General features: G+C 51.5%; 2 protein-coding genes across 2 annotated transcripts; both read left to right on the top strand.

The window, feature by feature from the left end:
- Positions 1-12,113: 12,113 nt before the first annotated feature.
- Positions 12,114-13,519, top strand: Znrd2 (zinc ribbon domain containing 2). Its single transcript, XM_038334716.1, has 4 exons — positions 12,114-12,158; positions 12,251-12,402; positions 12,521-12,605; positions 13,126-13,519. The coding sequence occupies exons 1-4, from the start codon at positions 12,140-12,142 to the stop codon at positions 13,467-13,469; spliced, it is 600 nt and encodes a 199-aa protein (XP_038190644.1). The 5' UTR covers positions 12,114-12,139; the 3' UTR covers positions 13,470-13,519.
- A 143-nt stretch (positions 13,520-13,662) lies between these two features.
- On the top strand, positions 13,663-15,769 carry Fam89b (family with sequence similarity 89 member B). The gene is made up of 2 exons (XM_038334727.2): positions 13,663-14,590; positions 14,983-15,769. The coding sequence occupies exons 1-2, from the start codon at positions 14,300-14,302 to the stop codon at positions 15,259-15,261; spliced, it is 570 nt and encodes a 189-aa protein (XP_038190655.1). The 5' UTR covers positions 13,663-14,299; the 3' UTR covers positions 15,262-15,769.
- Positions 15,770-17,272: the final 1,503 nt, after the last annotated feature.

Raw genomic sequence — 17,272 nt, 5'->3', positions numbered from 1 at the left:
TCTCCCGCGGCCGCCGGGAAGCTGGGAGCGCGCGGGGAGGACGCAGGGAGAAGTGAGCAGTTGTTTTCCCTGGCTGGAGTGTGCCGGCGGCGAGGGGGGCTGGGACGCTGGCCCCGGGCCAAGGAGACAGTTTTTTTTTTTTCCTTTCTCTCTCTTTTCCCCTTGGTTCAAGCGTCGTCACTGCTGACCAGAGAAGCACGGTGTGCAGCTGGTAGGGCGCCGGCTGGAGTGGGGGTTGTCCCCCAGGTGCCCGCCCGGCGCGGGAATCGAGCTGGGTCCTTTCCAGAGTCCTCACCTGGGACTCCCCGGCCTGTCCCGCCAGATTCCTCCGGGCGGGGTGCGGAGGCCTGCGCACGCCTCCCCGCTCAGCTCCTTTCCCACCCGGTCAAAAATGGGGAAACCGAGGCAGATGGGCCTTGCTTGGAAGTCCAGAGGCCTGTTAACTTTTGCTCATCGGTCTTTGTATATGTAGGGGTCCTCGAAGCCCCGAAGTCATAGGTCCTTAATCCTGATTGTATCTTCTCTCGAAGGAAAGGATTTAAGCAGGAGCATCTGCCCAGGGTTCATGAGGTCCGAGAAAGAAGTCTGTAGGGTCCGGAAGAAGAGCAGAAAGAACAAAGCTAAAAACCCAGCTTCCCTGCCAACCCCCCTTTTGGAAGGTTTCCTGGTGCCCACCCTGCCACCTCCCCCCTTTCCCCTCGTCTGGCCTGGCTGGCGGCGCTGGCTCTGGGCCTCAGACACTCTGGAATCGCCAAGGTCTGAGCTCAGGGCCTGGCCCCCTTCCCAGGCTAACAGTAGAGAAGGGGCGTGCTGCTTGAGCGCTCAGGGGGCTGGGGAGGAGCACGGCAGGGTCCCAGGGGCAGGGGTGGCAGGGGCTGGAGAGGAGCTAGGCTTACTCACTGCTTTGAAAGGGAGGCTGTGGTGTCCTGGAGCTGGACCATAGGCGAGAGCATGCCAGGAGGCCTCAGGATCCAGTGTCTGACTCAAAGATCTTTGCAGGACAAGGGGTGACCAGGGTCAGAACTATGCCAAGTCAGGTTCATGCCAAACTCTCTCCCTGGGGGAACCGTGGGGTAGTGATGGGATGGGGAGAGGGGTTTGGGCTTAGCTTTAGGCGCACATCTCCAAAGAGCTAGTGGTTTTTACTTTAAGGCTGAATTTATCTGGGTAGATTCAGAGGGATGGGGTAGGGTGGGGGGCATTTGATAAGACCTGCTTACATCACTCAGTAGCTTGGGCCCACTGCTGCAATGCTGAGAGGGGGTGGCCTCTGTGTCCCCAGAGGATTCCTTGCTGCTGGAATCCAGGAGGACTTGTAAGGGGGGACCCTGTCCCTCCTGCTCTAGTCACACTGCAGTGGGCAGGGACACTGAAACTAACCCCTTGGCAGGAGTGGAGCTGAAGGTTGTACACGTTTTCCTTCACACTCATATAAAACGCCCCTCCCCGGGGGCTGGAGAAATGGCTCAGAGGTTAAGAGCACTACCTGCTCTTCCAAAGGTCCTGAGTTCAATTCCCAGCAACAACATGGTGGCTCACAACCATCTGTAATGGGGTCTGGTGCCCTCTTCTGGCCTGCAGGCATACACACAGACAGAATATTGTATACATAATAAATAAATTAATTAAAAAAAACACCCCTCCCCCCTCCCCTGCCTAGAGGGGGCGGTGGCTCACCTTGGAACACAGCACAGCCAAGCAGTCCAGGCTTGGAGTCTTGATCTCTCCAAGCCTTGGGTTTCTTGCCCACAAAATGAGATCTAGTTGTCCAGCTGAGAAGTGTCAGGTCAGGGCTGGGTTCGGGGGAGGGGGTGTTGGAGGAGGGGGTGGGGAGGTGGGGGTGGGTCCGGGAAGCCTTTATTCAAACAAGCTTTTCCACTAGACATCAGAGGGCGGTTCTGAGGGAAACCTTGGGAGAATCCTGGGAAACTGAGGAAGGTGGAGAAGAGGCTCTGGAGGACAATGCTCTTTATACTTCCCAAGCCTGAGGAAAGACCAAAGACCAGAGGAGCAACAGGAGGGAAGGGGATGGCACTTCATTCTGGGTCCAGGAGCAGGGGTGTCGGTCATGGCGAGAAATTTGAGCTTAATTTTCCTGAGTGGGCACTGAATCCGGACAAGAAAGGGAGCTGTTGACTTCGCCCTTGAGAGGAATGTGACTGGATTCGGGCTGTAGAATGCAGAGACTTTGTGAAGTGGATGGTGCTGGAGGGGCAGGTGATGTGAATGGGTCTCTGGGTTGGCCTGATCCCCTGGCAGGGTGGGAGAAAGGAGAGGAGAGAGCCCAAGGCAGACTGGGGACAGAGGCTGAGTGGTCAGCACATAGGGAACAATCAACCATAGGAAAGGGAGATTTGGGTGCTGCGTTCTCCCTTTTCTCAGGGCCCAGAGAAACCAGGTAAGTCGCTATTCCTGTGCTCCCGGGAGGAGATAGTCGTCCAGAAGACCCAGCAGGGGCAGCAGAGTGGCTGATGTAGAAAAGCCAGATGTAGAAAAGCCAAAGGAATGTTTTGGGAGTGGTGTGTGACCTGCTGCGCACGGTGTTGCAGCGAGTGGAGACAGCCCTTGTCTTGGGCTGCTGCAGGGACTCAGGGACGAGAAGGAGCAGGGAAAGGTCCCACCTTAGAGCCCCCGCTGGAGCACAGCAGCAGCTGTGATGATCTACACATATGATCACTGCTAGACTCCTTAGGCTCCCAGGCCTCAGCAAGAAGTGACAGACACCCTTCAAGTGGGTGATTGGAGCAGGGTGGAGGAACCAGCTAGAAAAGAGCGCTTTCCGCTGCAGACCAGCAACAGCCATTGAGGAGACCATGAGAAGAGCCTCTACATCCCTAGGCTAACTGGAGAGAACCCTGGAGCTGGTGTGGAGGGCAACGTTCAGATGCAGTGGGTCATCAACAGATACCCAAGGCTCCTGAGTCCCTGTAGGCAGACAGGAGTCTGAGAAATAAACCCTGTCTCCAGCCTCCTCCTGTCCAGTTCTAGCTGATCCTGGGGTTCAATACCCTGGTGTGAACACCCATGCAGCATGCTGTAGGGGATGAAGCGGATCTGCAGGGTAAACTGAGATGGTTCAATGTGGCATCCCGCTCCATCTGCCTTTTCTAGCCCCCTCACCATCCATGGTCCCCATCTTCCTAGAAGTCAGAGTTGCCCAAGGTCATTCCAGACCATTAAGGCTGCTAGAAGATCCTCCCCAAACTACTGTCCCTCCCCTGGTTTGTCCTCCACTTAGAATCCAAGCCACCTTTTATTGTATTTATTTTGTATGTATGTATCTGTGTACTTCTGTGTATGGGAGGGGCGCTTGTGGGGGTGAGTGGGGGTACATGGTGTCACTTTCCAGTGGAGACCAGAGGTCAAGTTCAGGTGTCATTCCTCACGACGCCTGTCTATCTTACTTCTTACTTCACTTTTTGTTTAAGAAATATTTCTTTCGCCAGGCGGTGGTGGCGCTCACCTTTAATCCCAGCACTTGGGAGGCAGAGGCAGGCGGATCGGCCAGCCTGGTCTACAGAATGAGTTCCAGGACAGCTAGGGATAAACAGAGAAAACCTGTCTTGAAAACAACAACAACAACAAAAGCAACCAAATATCTTTCAGGAGCTGGAGATATGACTCAGAAGTTAAGAACATTTGCTACTCTTTTGAGGAACTGGGTTTGATCCTTAGCACCCACATGGCAGCCACAACCATCGATAACTCCAGTTCCAGGAAGTCAGATGCCCTCTTTTGACTGTCTCAGGTACCGGGCAAGAATGTGGCACACAAATATGTGTGCAGGGGAAACACTCATACATATAAAATATTTAAATTTTTTTTAAATGGTTTATTTCGCCTTATAGGGCACAAGCACATCATGAGGTGAAGTCAGAGGAGAAACTAGAGCAAAGGCCATGGAGAAACGCTGCTTCCTGACTTGCTCAGCTTTCTTTCTTTTTTTTTTCTTAATATTTATTTATTTTGCATACACAATATTCTGTCTGTCTGCAGGCCAGAAGAGGGCAGCAGACCTCATTTACAGATGGTTGTGAGCCACTATGTGGTTGCTGGGAATTGAACTCAGGACCTTTGGAAGAGCAGGCAATGCTCTTAACCACTGAGCCATGTCTCCAGCCCCAATATTTAAATTTTTTAAAAGGGCTGGAGAGATGGCTCAGTGATTAAGATGACTCAACGGCTGCTCTTCCAGAGATCCCAGGTTCAGTTCCCAGCACCCCACACAGCAGCTCACAACTGTCAGTAACTCAGCCCCAGGGGATCTGATGCCCTCTTCTGGCTTCTGTGTATATTGCATGCGTGTGGTACACAGACATTCTTACAAATAAAACACTAATACGCATAACATTTGTTTTTCGAGACAGGGTCTCTCTAGCTTTGGAGACTGTCCTGGAACTCACTTTGTAGACCAGGCTGGCTTCAAACTCATGAAGATCCACCTGTCTCTGCCTCCTGAGTGCTGGGATTAAAGGTGTGCACCACCATCCGGCTGCTACCTCCTGTGTTTTAGAGAGAATCTCTGGCCTCAAACTCCAGGTGGAGCGGGGGATGACCCCAATGACCCCTATCCTATCTCTGTCTCCCTAGTGCTGGACTTGAACTCTTGTAACAGCACACCAGGCTTAGCTTATGTAACGCTGGGATCCAAAGCATCATGCATGCTACATGAGTTCCATCTCCAACCCCGAACTCTTCTTTAAGGACCAACATGTTTGCTTGCATATTTATCCATCTCCCCACCCTCTACAGAAGGCACAGTTTCGCCTCCAGATCCCAGAGCAACGAGAGACACACCCATGGTGCTGTGGTTTGTTGACTGACTACATGAAGAGTGACAAGAACATCTGTTGTTTATAATACACTCAGTTAGGTTGTTTCATCCACTCCTGACAATGCACAGGGGAAACCCAACCTTTGAAAGGTGAAACAATTCGAGTCAGGTTACCCAGTGAGTCAGCTGTAGGGAATGAACAGAGCCTCCCTGATGTTAAGGTTACCCATGATTTTAGAATGAGGAATGAGGTGGAAACCCCACAAACATCCTGAAGATAGGTGGGTAGAACTCATGGGTCAACAAGACAGAGAAGTGCAGAGTCCAGGTTCAGAGGACATGTGGATTTCTCAACTTCTTGCGTCTCAGAGAAGGCACAGACTTGACTAAGGCTACACAGCCCACCAGTGGTGGAGACATGGCTGGAGCCCTTGGTGTGTAGGCTCCTGGTTCCATGTAAGGAACTGACTGGAGAGAGATGAGGTCAGAAGAGTCAAGGAGAAAGCAGAACACTGAGGTTACAGCCTTGATCATCCTGGCTGCACCATGAGCCAGGTCTGTAAATGAGAGAGCTCTCCAAGTTCTCTATGCCTCTGCTTCCCCGGTTTTGTCTTGTTTTATTTTTTAATTTTTTGAGACAGGGTTTCTCTGTACAGCTCTGTCTGGTATTTCACTCTGTAGACCAGGCTGACCTCAAACTCAGAAATCTACCTGCCTCTGCGTCCTGAGTGCTGGGTTAAACCTGTGAGTTCCACCCATTTTCCTCAGTTTTCGACAGGAATCAGTTAATCTCCGTTAATATTCATGCTAGCTAGAGCTGGGTGTATGTTATGTCTTTGCCTTTTTCTCTGGGTCTAAGAGCTACAGTGAGCTGGGTGGTGTTTGGACAATTCAATAGGACTGACATATGCCTGCGTCTGTCTCTGGGAAGCTTCTAGACTCTGAGAAAAGACATGGTTCTGGTTCTGGAGATGGTGTGGGGTGACAGAGATGGGGACTACTCATCGGGTCATTTTCTTCTTGAGTAAGGGTCTCTTTACATAGCCCTGGCTGTCCTGAAACTCACTATGTTCACCAGGCTGGTCTTGCACTCACAGAGATGCCTCTTGACTTCTGAGCGTTGGCTTTAAAGGTGTGTGCCATCACATCTGGCTGCTCATCAAGTCTAAAGAGAAAAGCTGGCAGTACGGAAGCCTGCGGGGAGATGGCTATGCCCTGAAGCGCTCTCTCCAAAGATGGCCCGCTACACGTGCCTGCCACTCTCTGTTGGTGATGGTTTTGGTAGTACTGCGGTGGGGGGGAGGTCCTAAGGCCTTTGAACATAATAGAAAAACAGGCCACCATTGAGCCACATTCCCAATCTATGTTTATATTCTGAGCATGAGTTTCATAATGTATACTGGCTTTGAACTCAAAGCAATCCTCCTGCCTTAGCCTCCTGAATGCTGGGATTACAGATGCATGCTACCATGGCTAGCTCAGATTTATCACTTACTGTGGCTACTAAAATAGTGAGCACTGCCAGGATTCGATGATGAAATTGAGTGAACTTAACTTCACACTCCCGAACCCTTCCTGTGGACACAGAACCCCAGCCACCGCGGCAAGTTCTCTACAGCTGAGCCATACCCCCAGGCTCATCACACTTGATGCGCTGAGGAGTATTGACCATTCCTCACACACAGGAAAGGTCTGGTGAGAACTCAGAGCCAGAGGAGCATGGATTATCAGGATGGAGGGATGGGCCATCCTAGCTGGGTGGCGGCAGAAACCTCTCTTATCTTCTCCAAGACACACTTTCCTTATTTGCAAGTTGGACTGGTGACAAAGATATGACCTTAGCGTCCTCTAGCGCATTAACCAGGGTAAAGCACACCTGTCGCTCCGGACCTTGAGAGGCAGAGGCAGGAGGGCCCAGAGCTCACTCCTCCTCCATTCTATGAGTTCCGGCTGAGCCTGGGAAATATAACTGAGATGCTTTCCCGAGCAGCTCTTGGCTCAATTCCTGCTCTATAGAAAGCGCCATCAAGTGGTTGGGAAGCAGCTTCGTGGTCGGGTACTCGCCTAGCACATCCAGGGTTCTGGGTTCTGTTGTGGAATACTAGTTAGAGATGTGCTACATAGTCTATGCTGTGGAACTTTTGTCGAATGGTGCGAGGATGCGCTGCATTCCTTCATGTTGCACTTGTTTACCTCTGCGAAGCTGTGCTACTTTGCTTGTCTAGAACACCTGGTTGGGCTCAACAGCCAATAGTGAGGCAGGAAAAGAATAGGTGGGGCTGGCAGGCAGAGAGAATAAATAAAAGGAGGGGAAAAAAAAGAAGGAACCAGAGAACAAGGAGAGGAGGATGCTAGGGGCCAGCTACCTAGTCAGGCATGAGTAGGAAAGACAAAAAGGTATAGAGAAAGATAAAAGTCCAGAGGCAAAAGGTAGTTGGGCTAATTTAAGTTTAGGAAAGCTGGCTAGAAACAAGCCAAGCTAAAGCCAGGCATTCATAAGAAGGAAAAAGACTCCTTGTGACTTATTTGGGAGCTGAGTGGTGGCCCCCTAAAGACTAAAGAGCAAAAGAGCTGAAGAGAAAAAACAAACAAACAAACAAACATCAACAACAACCAACAACAGGGTTTCAGTCAAAGTACTGCCAAACAAACACACACAAACTCCAAAAGCTGAATCTGGCTCTGTATTTCAGGCCTGTGCAGTCCTGTCCTGTTTAGCAGAAATGTCAGGTGAATTCATATTGCAGGGAAAAGAAAAAATGGGTTAAGGTATGGTGATCTACACCTTTAATTCCAGCACTTAGGCTGGGTGATGATACCACAGACCTTTAATCCCAGTACTTAGGAGGCAGAGGCAGGCAGATCTCTGTGAGTTCGAGGACAGCCTAGTCTATAAGAGCTAGTTCCAGAACAGGCTCCAAAGCTACAGGGAAACCCTGTCTTGAGAAAAAAAAAGTTGATTATGATTTTAGCACTTAGGAGTATAGGCAGGGGATATCTGAGTTTAAGGCCAGCCTTGTCTACATAGCAAGTTCTAGACCAGCCAGGGTTATGTAGTAAGACCTGTCACAAAAAGCAAAGAGATGGCTCATCAGTTAAAGGCACTTGCTGCTTTGCCGGAGGACCTTCATTCTCTTCCCTGCACCTATGGTGGCTCTCAGCCATCTGTAACTCCAGGGAATCTGATGCTCTCTTCTGGCCTCCATGGGCACCAAGCACTCACATAGGGCACAGACACGCACACAAGAAAAACACACATATACATAAAGTGAAAGTAAACAAATAAAAACAATTGCAAAGACTGTCCTGATCCACAGAGAGGGCCTAGAGAGTATGGATCACAACAGCCGTGGTCTGTTACTGAGCTGACCGTCATGAATCTTCCTTGGAAAGCTCCTGCTGTTTCCCACCTCCCTGCAAGGCTGCTTAGAACAGCAGCCAATCAACTACCTAGCGAGGAACACAGACCACAAAGTGTTAAATCTAATGAATCTCTGACAATTTTAGGAGCGGTAGAATAAAGTGCTTTCCTTGGTAAAGAAGCCTCAAGGGGAAAAGGTTATGCCGACAAAGGTCATTAATGTCCCTCCTGCCGTACACTCTTGAGGCATCCCTCTCTTGGGAACAAGGTGGTTGCTTTCCCTGCTTTCTCACAAAATGCTCAAATTCCTTTCTTTTCCCCTCAAAACAGCACCTTACTATGTTGCTCTGGCTAACCTGGAACTCACTGTGAATTAGACTAGCTTCAAACTCATAGTCATCCAACTTCCCTGGCTCATGCATTCCTATTCTTAGAACTTCACCTTTGACGTAAGCACCCCCATCCCCAACATTTCAACCAGGAAAGTCAGGTGGGAGAGAAATAAGGGAATTTTGATTAGATGCCCCACTCTGCATGTGGGACTCAAAGAGAAGTGAACAAAACTCAGGACAGCAGCTATGGCCCTGGTCTAGATCCCGTGTTGGTCCAACAAGAGAGTTCTGGTGACCTGGATCATTAAGCTCCAATCTCCTGGGCACTCTTTGGATCCCACTGAAATCTGAAATTGGACCAAATTGACTGGCCAGGGGTTACTGTGAGGCAAAAGAAGCAGCATACCCAGTAATGGCAAATGTGAAGCCTGGAATTTCCTAAATTGTTCCAGATAAATCTACAGGTCTCAGGCTGGAGAGATGGCTCAGAGGTTAAGAGCATTGCCTGCTCTTCCAAAGGTCCTGAGTTCAATTCCCAGCAACCACATGGTGGCTCACAACCATCTGTAATGAGGTCTGGTGCCCTCTTCTGGCCTGCAGACATACACACAGACAGAATATTGTATGCATAATAAATAAATAAATATTAAAAAAAAGAGCACTGCCTGTTCTTTCAGAGGTCCTGAGTTCAATTCCCAGCAACCACATGGTAGCTCACAATCATCTATAATGAGATCTGGTGCCCTCTTCTGGTGTCTGTGCAGGCATGCAGGCTAAATAAATATTTTTTAAAAATCTACAGGTCTCTTTTTACAATCATTACAAAGGATGTGGTGAGGAGATTGTCCCTTCCTTGGGATTGCTGAACGCAGTGGTGAGGCTGCATCACTTAGGTACATGGACTGGGAGGAAAACCGTAAATCACTTTGAGTTGATTTGAGGAAGTCATTTCAGCACTCAGCAACACAGTATCATAGCGCAAGGACAGGCTGAACACCCAGTTATCAGCTACTGTTGACTGACTTGCTGTGGGGATATCTGTACACTGTGAAGATATATTGCTGTGATTGGTATAATAAAAAGCTGGAGAGCCAATAGCTAGGCAGGGAGGATAGGTGGGACTTCCAGGGAGAGAGGGGAACAGGAGGAGGAATCTAGACACCAGATGCCAAAGAGACACCAACGAGACACAGAGGGAGTCGGTCATACAAAATGAAAGAAAGATAAAAAGTCACATGGTAAAACGTAGATAAATAGAAGAAGGTTAATTTAAGTTACAAGAGCTAGTGGGACAAGCCTAAGCTAAGGCCGAACTTTCACAATTAATAAGAAGTCTCCATGTTGTTATTTGGGAGATGGTGGCTGGATAGAAAAAGAATAGTTCCAGTGGCTTCTGGAATGAAAAGCCCACCACTGTTAGCTGTGAATGACATGTCCAATGACACGAATTTATCTGAAAATGGCAAATTGTATCAAAACCATTCAACCCAACTCTGAGTTATCACCATAATCTGCCAATAGGGAGCTGAAGGGACTGTTCATTTAATCTTTCTGGAGTGGGCAAAGGCAACGTAGCGTATATTATGGCTCCCTTATCACAAGGTCAACTTCTGGAAAATGCCACAAGTCTGGAGGAGTGGTAGCCTGTGATCCAGGAGCTTAGTATACTTTGTCTACACTGTGATAATGGATATGTTGCCCTGTTTGCTACAGTGATAGATGAGGCAGAAATGGAAACTCCCAGAAGAGCAACCAGCAGTGAATTGAGATCAGAAGTCTCATTCAAGACAGCCTCCTCTGAAAATGGGCATCTACTTCAGTGATACACTGTTCCTGGGTGACTTAAAACATTGCTGCCCATAGCCATAAGTTGTTTGAAGGCTTTTCTTTATTGACATTCTGAATTTCACATGTGGGAAACTCAGCTACTACCCCGGGCCACCTTTGCTTCTCACAGAAATCCACCTGCCTCTGCCTCCTAATGGGATTAAAGACATGTGTCTCCATGCCTAGCTTTATTTTATGTTTTATGTTTTATGCATGCACCATGTGTGTGTCTGATGCCCTCGGAGGTCAAAAGAGGGCGTGTGATCCCTTGGAACTGCAGTTATGGGTGGCTGTGAGATATCATTTGGGTTCTGGGAACTGAAACTGTGTCCTCTGCAAGAGCAACTAGTGCTCTTAAGCACTAAGCCATTTCTCTAACCCTTTTCTTCTTTGGAATCACCTGCTGCTCTTGCAAAGAGCCTGGAATTGTGACGGAGTACTGGCCCTTTATCTGCAAACCCCGCCCCCCAGAAACGAGCACAAACCACAGCTGAGGCTGGAATCTGAACTGTATATCTCAGGCACCAAATTTTAAAAATTTGATTTTTTAAAAAAATTATATACATTGGTGTTTTGCCGCAAGTATGTCTGTATGCAGGAGTCAGATCCCCTGGAACTGGAGTTAAAGAATCAAATCCCGGTCCTCTGGAAGAGCAATCAGTGCTTTTAACCTCTGAGCCATCTCTCCAGTTCCAGGCACAGGCGCTTTTCACTAAGACAAAATACTCCTGCAGGGATGCTGGCTAGATTTGCGTCAACTTGACACAAACTACAGTCATTTGAGAGGAGGAAGCCTCGACTGAGAAAATGCCTCCGTAAGATCCGGCGGCAGGCCAGCCTATAAACATTTTCTTAAATAATGACTGATGGAGGACGGCCCAGCCCATTGTGGGCGGTACCACCTCTGGACTAGTGGTCCTGGGTTTTATAAGAGAGCAGGTTGAGCAAGCTAGTAAGCAACCCTCCTCCATGGCCTCAGTTCCTGCCTCCATCTTCTTGCTCTCACTGCCTTTTGGGGGGGGGGCGGGGGAGTTGAGACAGGGTTTCTCTGTGTAGTCTTAATCTTGGCTGTTCTGGAACTCACTCTGTGGAACAGGCTGGCCTCAAACTCTCAGAGATATGCCTGCCTTTGGCTTGAGTGCTGGGATTAAAAACGTGCACCACCACCGCCTTGCACCCTCACTGCTTTTGATGATGAACTCTTAAACGGAATTTGAGTGTTTGAGTGAAATAAACCCTTTCCTCCCCACGTTGTGTTTGGCCATAGTGTTCCCAGCAATAGTAACCCTAAGACAGCAGGCTTTATATCAGTTCTAGACGTTGGTAGAAGATGGGCAGACAAGCGGATACCCGACAGACCTACGGCTAGAGGTGTTGAAATAGGCAGTCCCCCGCGTAGCCAGCCAGGGTCCAAGAGTCCTAAAGAAATTCTGCGCACTTGCCAAGGACCTTTTAGCGCGGCGATTCTTGTGTAGATGCCACTGTCTTGCCTGCCTCCTGGTCCACCTGTGTAAAAGGACAACCCCGAGGGAACTGGGTTTTTCTCAGACCAAAGGGTCACTCTATTCGCACCAGGCATTAAAGGAGACTATGAAAAGCTACGTCCAGGTACTGAAGTGAGACCAGGGAGCCGGCGGTACTCCTCAGCAGTTCCGGCTGAGAGCCGTGCCTCCAGGTCAGGGTTAAATGTGCAGTGGGCACGCCCCCTTGGAGTAAAGCAAAGCCCGGGAGCCCCGCGTGTACGTCACTTCCGCTCTCACCGGTCCACACGTGAGAGGCGGGACCATAGAGGGGGCTCATTTTGTTTGTGTCACTTCCGGTGAGCCGCCCAGTGACCACGGCAACATGGCCTTGAACGGCACTGGTGAGGGCTCTGCTTGCTCGGACGGTGGCCGTTGGGTGCGGGAAGCAGTTTTCTCCGCCCTGACTCCTTCTCCTTGTTCCTCTTTCCCGCAGATGTGGACGATTTCGCCTGGGAGCCTCCGACTGAAGCTGAGACGAAGGTGCTCCAGGCGCGACGCGAGCGGCAGGATCGCATCTCTCGTCTCATGGGCGACTACCTGCTCCGCGGTTACCGCATGCTGGGCGACACGTGCGCGGACTGCGGGGTGAGGCGAGCGACAAGGACGAGGCCTCGGGCCAGGCCGCACGTCCTTTGCTCAGCTCTCTCTTCTGTGGACCCTGTCGCTCAGGCTCACCTGTGTCCGTGTGCTTTCTGGTTCCCAGACGATCCTCCTCCAAGATAAGCAGCGGAAAATCTACTGCGTGGCTTGTCAGGAGCTCGACTCAGACGTGGATAAAGATAATCCGGGTGAGGGGCCGAGTGTGCACTTTGGGGAAGGAATGTGGGTCATGTGATAGTTATTCAGGAACAGGAGGCCTGGGAGGGGACACTGGAAGTATCTTCGTGCGGTGGCATTAAGGTGCCTTCCCATTTAAGTCCTGGAGAGGAGGAAAACAATACCCCTTTGCTTCCGATGCTGTGGGTAGAATCCCAGCCAAATCAAGCCAGGCCTACATGCAGAGTGGATGTACAACTCTGGGCTTTGCACATGCCAGGCAAGCGCTTTCCCGCTGAAAATACACACCCCACCCTTGAGGCTCAGACTTGATGGATAAAGGAGGCCAGGGCAACTGTCAGGCAACTGGTACCCGAAGTGCGAACTCAGCGGTGCATTGCTTGCCTGGCATGTGTAAAGAGAAAGAAGAGTAGCGACTAGATTGTCTTATGCAGAAAACACTAGAAATGCAGGAGGGGCAGTAAAGAGCAAGTGGCTTAGGGCAGAGGCGCGCCAGGCATCCTGACTAGTCCTCCTGTTTCCTTTTTTTAGCTCTGAACGCACAGGCGGCCCTCTCTCAAGTTCGGGAACACCAGCTCGCCTCTTCTACAGAGCCTGCCACAAGCTCTCGGCCCACACCCCTGCCCCCGGTACCCCGCCCAGAGCATTGCGAGGGAGCTGCCGCAGGGCTCAAGGCAGCCCAGGGGCCTCCCCTTTCTGCTGCACCTCCAAATGCAGATGTGGTGGCTTCCACACAGACAGCCCTCCTGCAGAAGCTAACGTGGGCCTCTGCTGAGCTGGGCTCCAGTGCATCCTTGGAGACTAGCATCCAGCTGTGTGGGCTTATCCGGGCTTGTGCTGAGGCCCTAGCCAGCCTGAAGCAGCTGCAGCACTGAAAACGCTCCTCCATCCCCTGTGCCCCTGAGAAAAACCCTCTAGAAAAGCAGCCGTTCCTCTGTGTGGTTTGTTCCTTTCTTGGTTCTGAGTGTGCACGCAAGCCCCAACTCTAGTCATGCTTTTTCTTTCTTTTGGCAACTCACCTTTTCGTGGCCTTTTCTACCTGAATGATGAGTTTTTTGCACTCAGGACAGGGGGTAAATGGTAGAGGGATAAGTGGCCCTTTTTTCCAAGGAAGTAACTCAGCCTCCACAAAGGCTGGACCACTAGTACTGTCCCTGATCCAATACCCCTCCCTCCACCTTCTGGACCCGACTGCCGTGTGCAGTTTCGGCCCCCTTGGTGCTTCCTGGCCTCCTCTGGGTATCTTGGTTCTATGATTCCATCTTAATGCCCACTGGAATGTTGGGGGGGGGGTGGCCAGCTAAGCACTTTTAAGAGTGCTACAATCTTACTCCATTCTCCGGCCCCTGCATCCCTACACTTTTAGAATTGTTCCCTTGGGAAAGAAATTGTGTAGAATACATCGTGTAGAAATGAGGCAGCAAAAAGAACAGCTTTCCCGACCCTTTCCGTCTCATCCCTCCGGGTTCTCTCTGATGGATTGCTGGGCCCCACAGCCATCTCCCTGTTAAGAGAAGCCCCGCCCATGCAGAGAGGTGGAGCATAGGCGGAGTCCGAGGAGTCTGGGAAGGAACAAAGCGCGGCCTGCGGGCGGCGGCTGGGCTCCCTCCGGAGGCTGGGCCACCGGGAGCAGGTCCTGTGAGCCGCAACCCGCGTGAAACATTGGAGGGCTCCGAGTGGCATCGCGGTTCGTGCCGGCCCGGCCATGAACGGTCTACCCTCAGCTGAGGCGCCGAGCGGCGCGGGTTGCACTCTGGCTGGGCTCCCGCCGCTACCGCGGGGCCTCAGCGGCCTCCTTAACGCTAGTGGGGGCTCGTGGAGGGAGCTGGAGCGTGTCTATAGCCAGCGGAGCCGCATCCACGATGAGCTGAGCCGTGCCGCCCGCGCCCCGGACGGTCCCCGTCACGCCGCGGGAGCTGCCAACTCGGGCTCTGCAGCAGGCGCGCGTCGCCCAGTTAACCTGGACTCGGCACTGGCCGCGCTGCGCAAGGAGATGGTGAGTAGGTGGGCGTCCCGCCAGGGGTAACGTGCTTTGTGGAGAGGGCAGAGATAAGTCTGGGACCGGTGTCCTCGCTCTCATGCCCAGCAGGATGCGTCGGGTCACAGTGGCTTAGGATATCTATGATCGTAACAATGTGTAGCAATTGTTGCATTTTTAAAATTTGCCTGATTTCATCCTGCTGGACAGTGTTACCCCATTGTATAAATGAGGGCCAGTGACCGGCTTAAAGGTTTCACAGTTGGCAAGTGCCATCTGTTGCCCCCAGAACTTTAACATAAGAAGGTGCAGGAAGATTGGACAGGGTTATGACTCATGGTGGGGACTTTGGTTTGGGGGCTTGGGGAGGCCTGGACCTCCAACTCCAGCCCACTGTCAGTTGTCCGCAGGTGGGGCTGCGGCAGCTGGATATGTCGCTGCTGTGCCAGCTGTGGGGCCTGTATGAGTCGATCCAGGACTACAAGCATCTGTGCCAAGACCTGAGCTTGTGCCAGGACCTGTCATCCTCCCTCCACTCGGACAGCTCCTACCCACCTGATGCCGGCCTGTCCGATGATGACGAGCCTCCTGATGCCAGCCTGCCCCCAGACCCTCCACCCCTCACCGTGCCCCAAACACACAATGCCCGTGACCAGTGGTTGCAGGATGCCTTCCAAATCAGCCTCTGAAAAGCTGAGGTGGATAGCGAAGCTCCTATACGAAAGGCTCAAAACTTGCCCTTCAGCAAGTCCTTAGTCGACAGTGCCTGCTCTTTTACCGGTACCACCTCATTTCACTTCAGGAGGGCAAGGCATATACCCATCAGGCAAAGTGGTCAAGATTGCAGCCAATGCCCAGTGCACTGGGCTCCCCACTTCTCCAACGTGTGTGCACCCCTAGCTTGGCCAGCCCTTAGTCTGACCGTGGGGTCCAAAGTGTCTTGCACTCGCGTTGGCATCGCTAGGACTGGGATGATTGCCTAGCTTCCATCTCTTTCATCTTTTGCTGCCATGTGCAGCTGCTGGCTCAGGGACATCCCTACCTGTGGCCCTAGGGTTTCACTGCCTGGGACAAGGGCTCCAGGATCCATCCCCGCAGCCACCCACAAGCCAGAACGGCTAAGGTCTCTATGCTGGATATTTACGTTTAGGGGCCAGTACGTGAATGGAAAAATAAATAAATACTTTCAACATTGTATTCTGATTGCCTGGTTGATGGGTACTGGGTTGGGAATTAAGTGGTTTCTAGCAAGTGTGGTCAGAGTTCTGCCGGCAGGTGGCGCCCAAGCCCCCTTAGTGAAAGTCTTAGAGGGCGCAGGGTATGAAACGTCCCTCTCCAGGCAAGGTTGGAAGCTTTCCCCGGCTACTGAAGCCTGGCTCAGCAGCATTTGACAGCAGTCGAGTCTAGTCCCCTGGGCTCTATGCTTTGGAACCCCGCTTCCCTTTTCCCCTTCCTTTGAGCCTTCCGGGAAGGAAGGAGCCGCCCATCTTGAGGAGAGAAACTTTCCACCTCCAGTGCTGGGCGGAGTTGCTGCAGCACAGGAAATGGGTGGGCCAGAGCTGACTGACCCGGGGGCCCATCGGAGTGAGTGGGGAAAGCTCCAAGAGCAGTCTTAGAGTTGATGCCCCGTAGGTTGGGGGGGGAGATGATAGGAGGGAGAGGTGTGGAGGCCGGAGGGAGTGAGGTTTTAGTCTGTAGACAAGTCCTGGAAGGGAGACGGCACTAAGTACCTGTAGGGTTGTACACAGAGGGCTTCCTCATGGAAGCAGAGGGTCACACCAGCGGAGTGGAGAGACAAACCCGGGTGTCCAGCCCTCAGGAGACGCCTGCGCACTCTCAAGATTGCACCGGGGCAGCACATCCCCACGCCCTACCATGGTCGCTTGAGTGCTGGAGATGCCACCCAGCTGCCACTCCTGGAAGACAAGAAGCCCTTTCGACTGTGAGGGTTTACCAGACACTGGGCAGGGAGAGAACACAGAGCTGTGTTGCTCTAGGGCACTTCTCTAACTGGGTGTAAGCCGCCTTGCAGAGGCTCATTACCATTGAGTCGGATGGCTGAGTGATAAGGAGTCTAATCTAGGCGTTAACACCACAGCTAACGCCCCAGGGACTTCCCAGGGGAGGAGAGAAAACACCCACAGACTTATTTTCTCTAGCCCTGCTAACGGATTGCTTTTAATGAGAACTGGCAAAATCAGCCGGGCCCTATGCTAACTGCTTTCCCACGTTTCAACCTTCTATGACCGTTAAAGATAGAACTATAATTGGCCCCATTTAACAGACTTCAAAACTGAGGCACAGAGTGTTAGTGCTTTGTCCAAGGTGGCATTCTTGATTAGAAACCAATATTTGAGCCTTTCATCGCTTGTGAGAAGTGAAGACTGTTTTTCCTCGTGCCAGCTGAGAAGTCCGGTTTTGTGACTCTAGGTACATCCCGCCAAAGCTGGCTTCCGACTCGGAACTTTTCTTCTCTGGTTAAGACGTGGGTGTTAAGCAAGGGTCTCCCACCCCAGAGCTAAGAACCGCTGGCTCTGGCTCAGTAGACGCTCAGGACTCTGAGCAAGGCCCATCTTCTTCCTAGGTCTCTGCTTTACAAGCTTGAGAAGTGGGGTACCGAACAGGACCACAAAGGTTGCAGGCAGGAAGGAAGGCGGCTGGGGCAGCTCTTGGGAGGGCAGAACCAAGTTGAGGTTGTCA

This window comes from Arvicola amphibius, chromosome 1 (genome assembly GCF_903992535.2).
Source record: "Arvicola amphibius chromosome 1, mArvAmp1.2, whole genome shotgun sequence".
NCBI classification, from domain to species: Eukaryota; Metazoa; Chordata; class Mammalia; order Rodentia; family Cricetidae; genus Arvicola; species Arvicola amphibius.
Note: the sequence above shows the minus strand (reverse complement) of the source record. Positions and strands in the feature narration are given on the sequence as shown.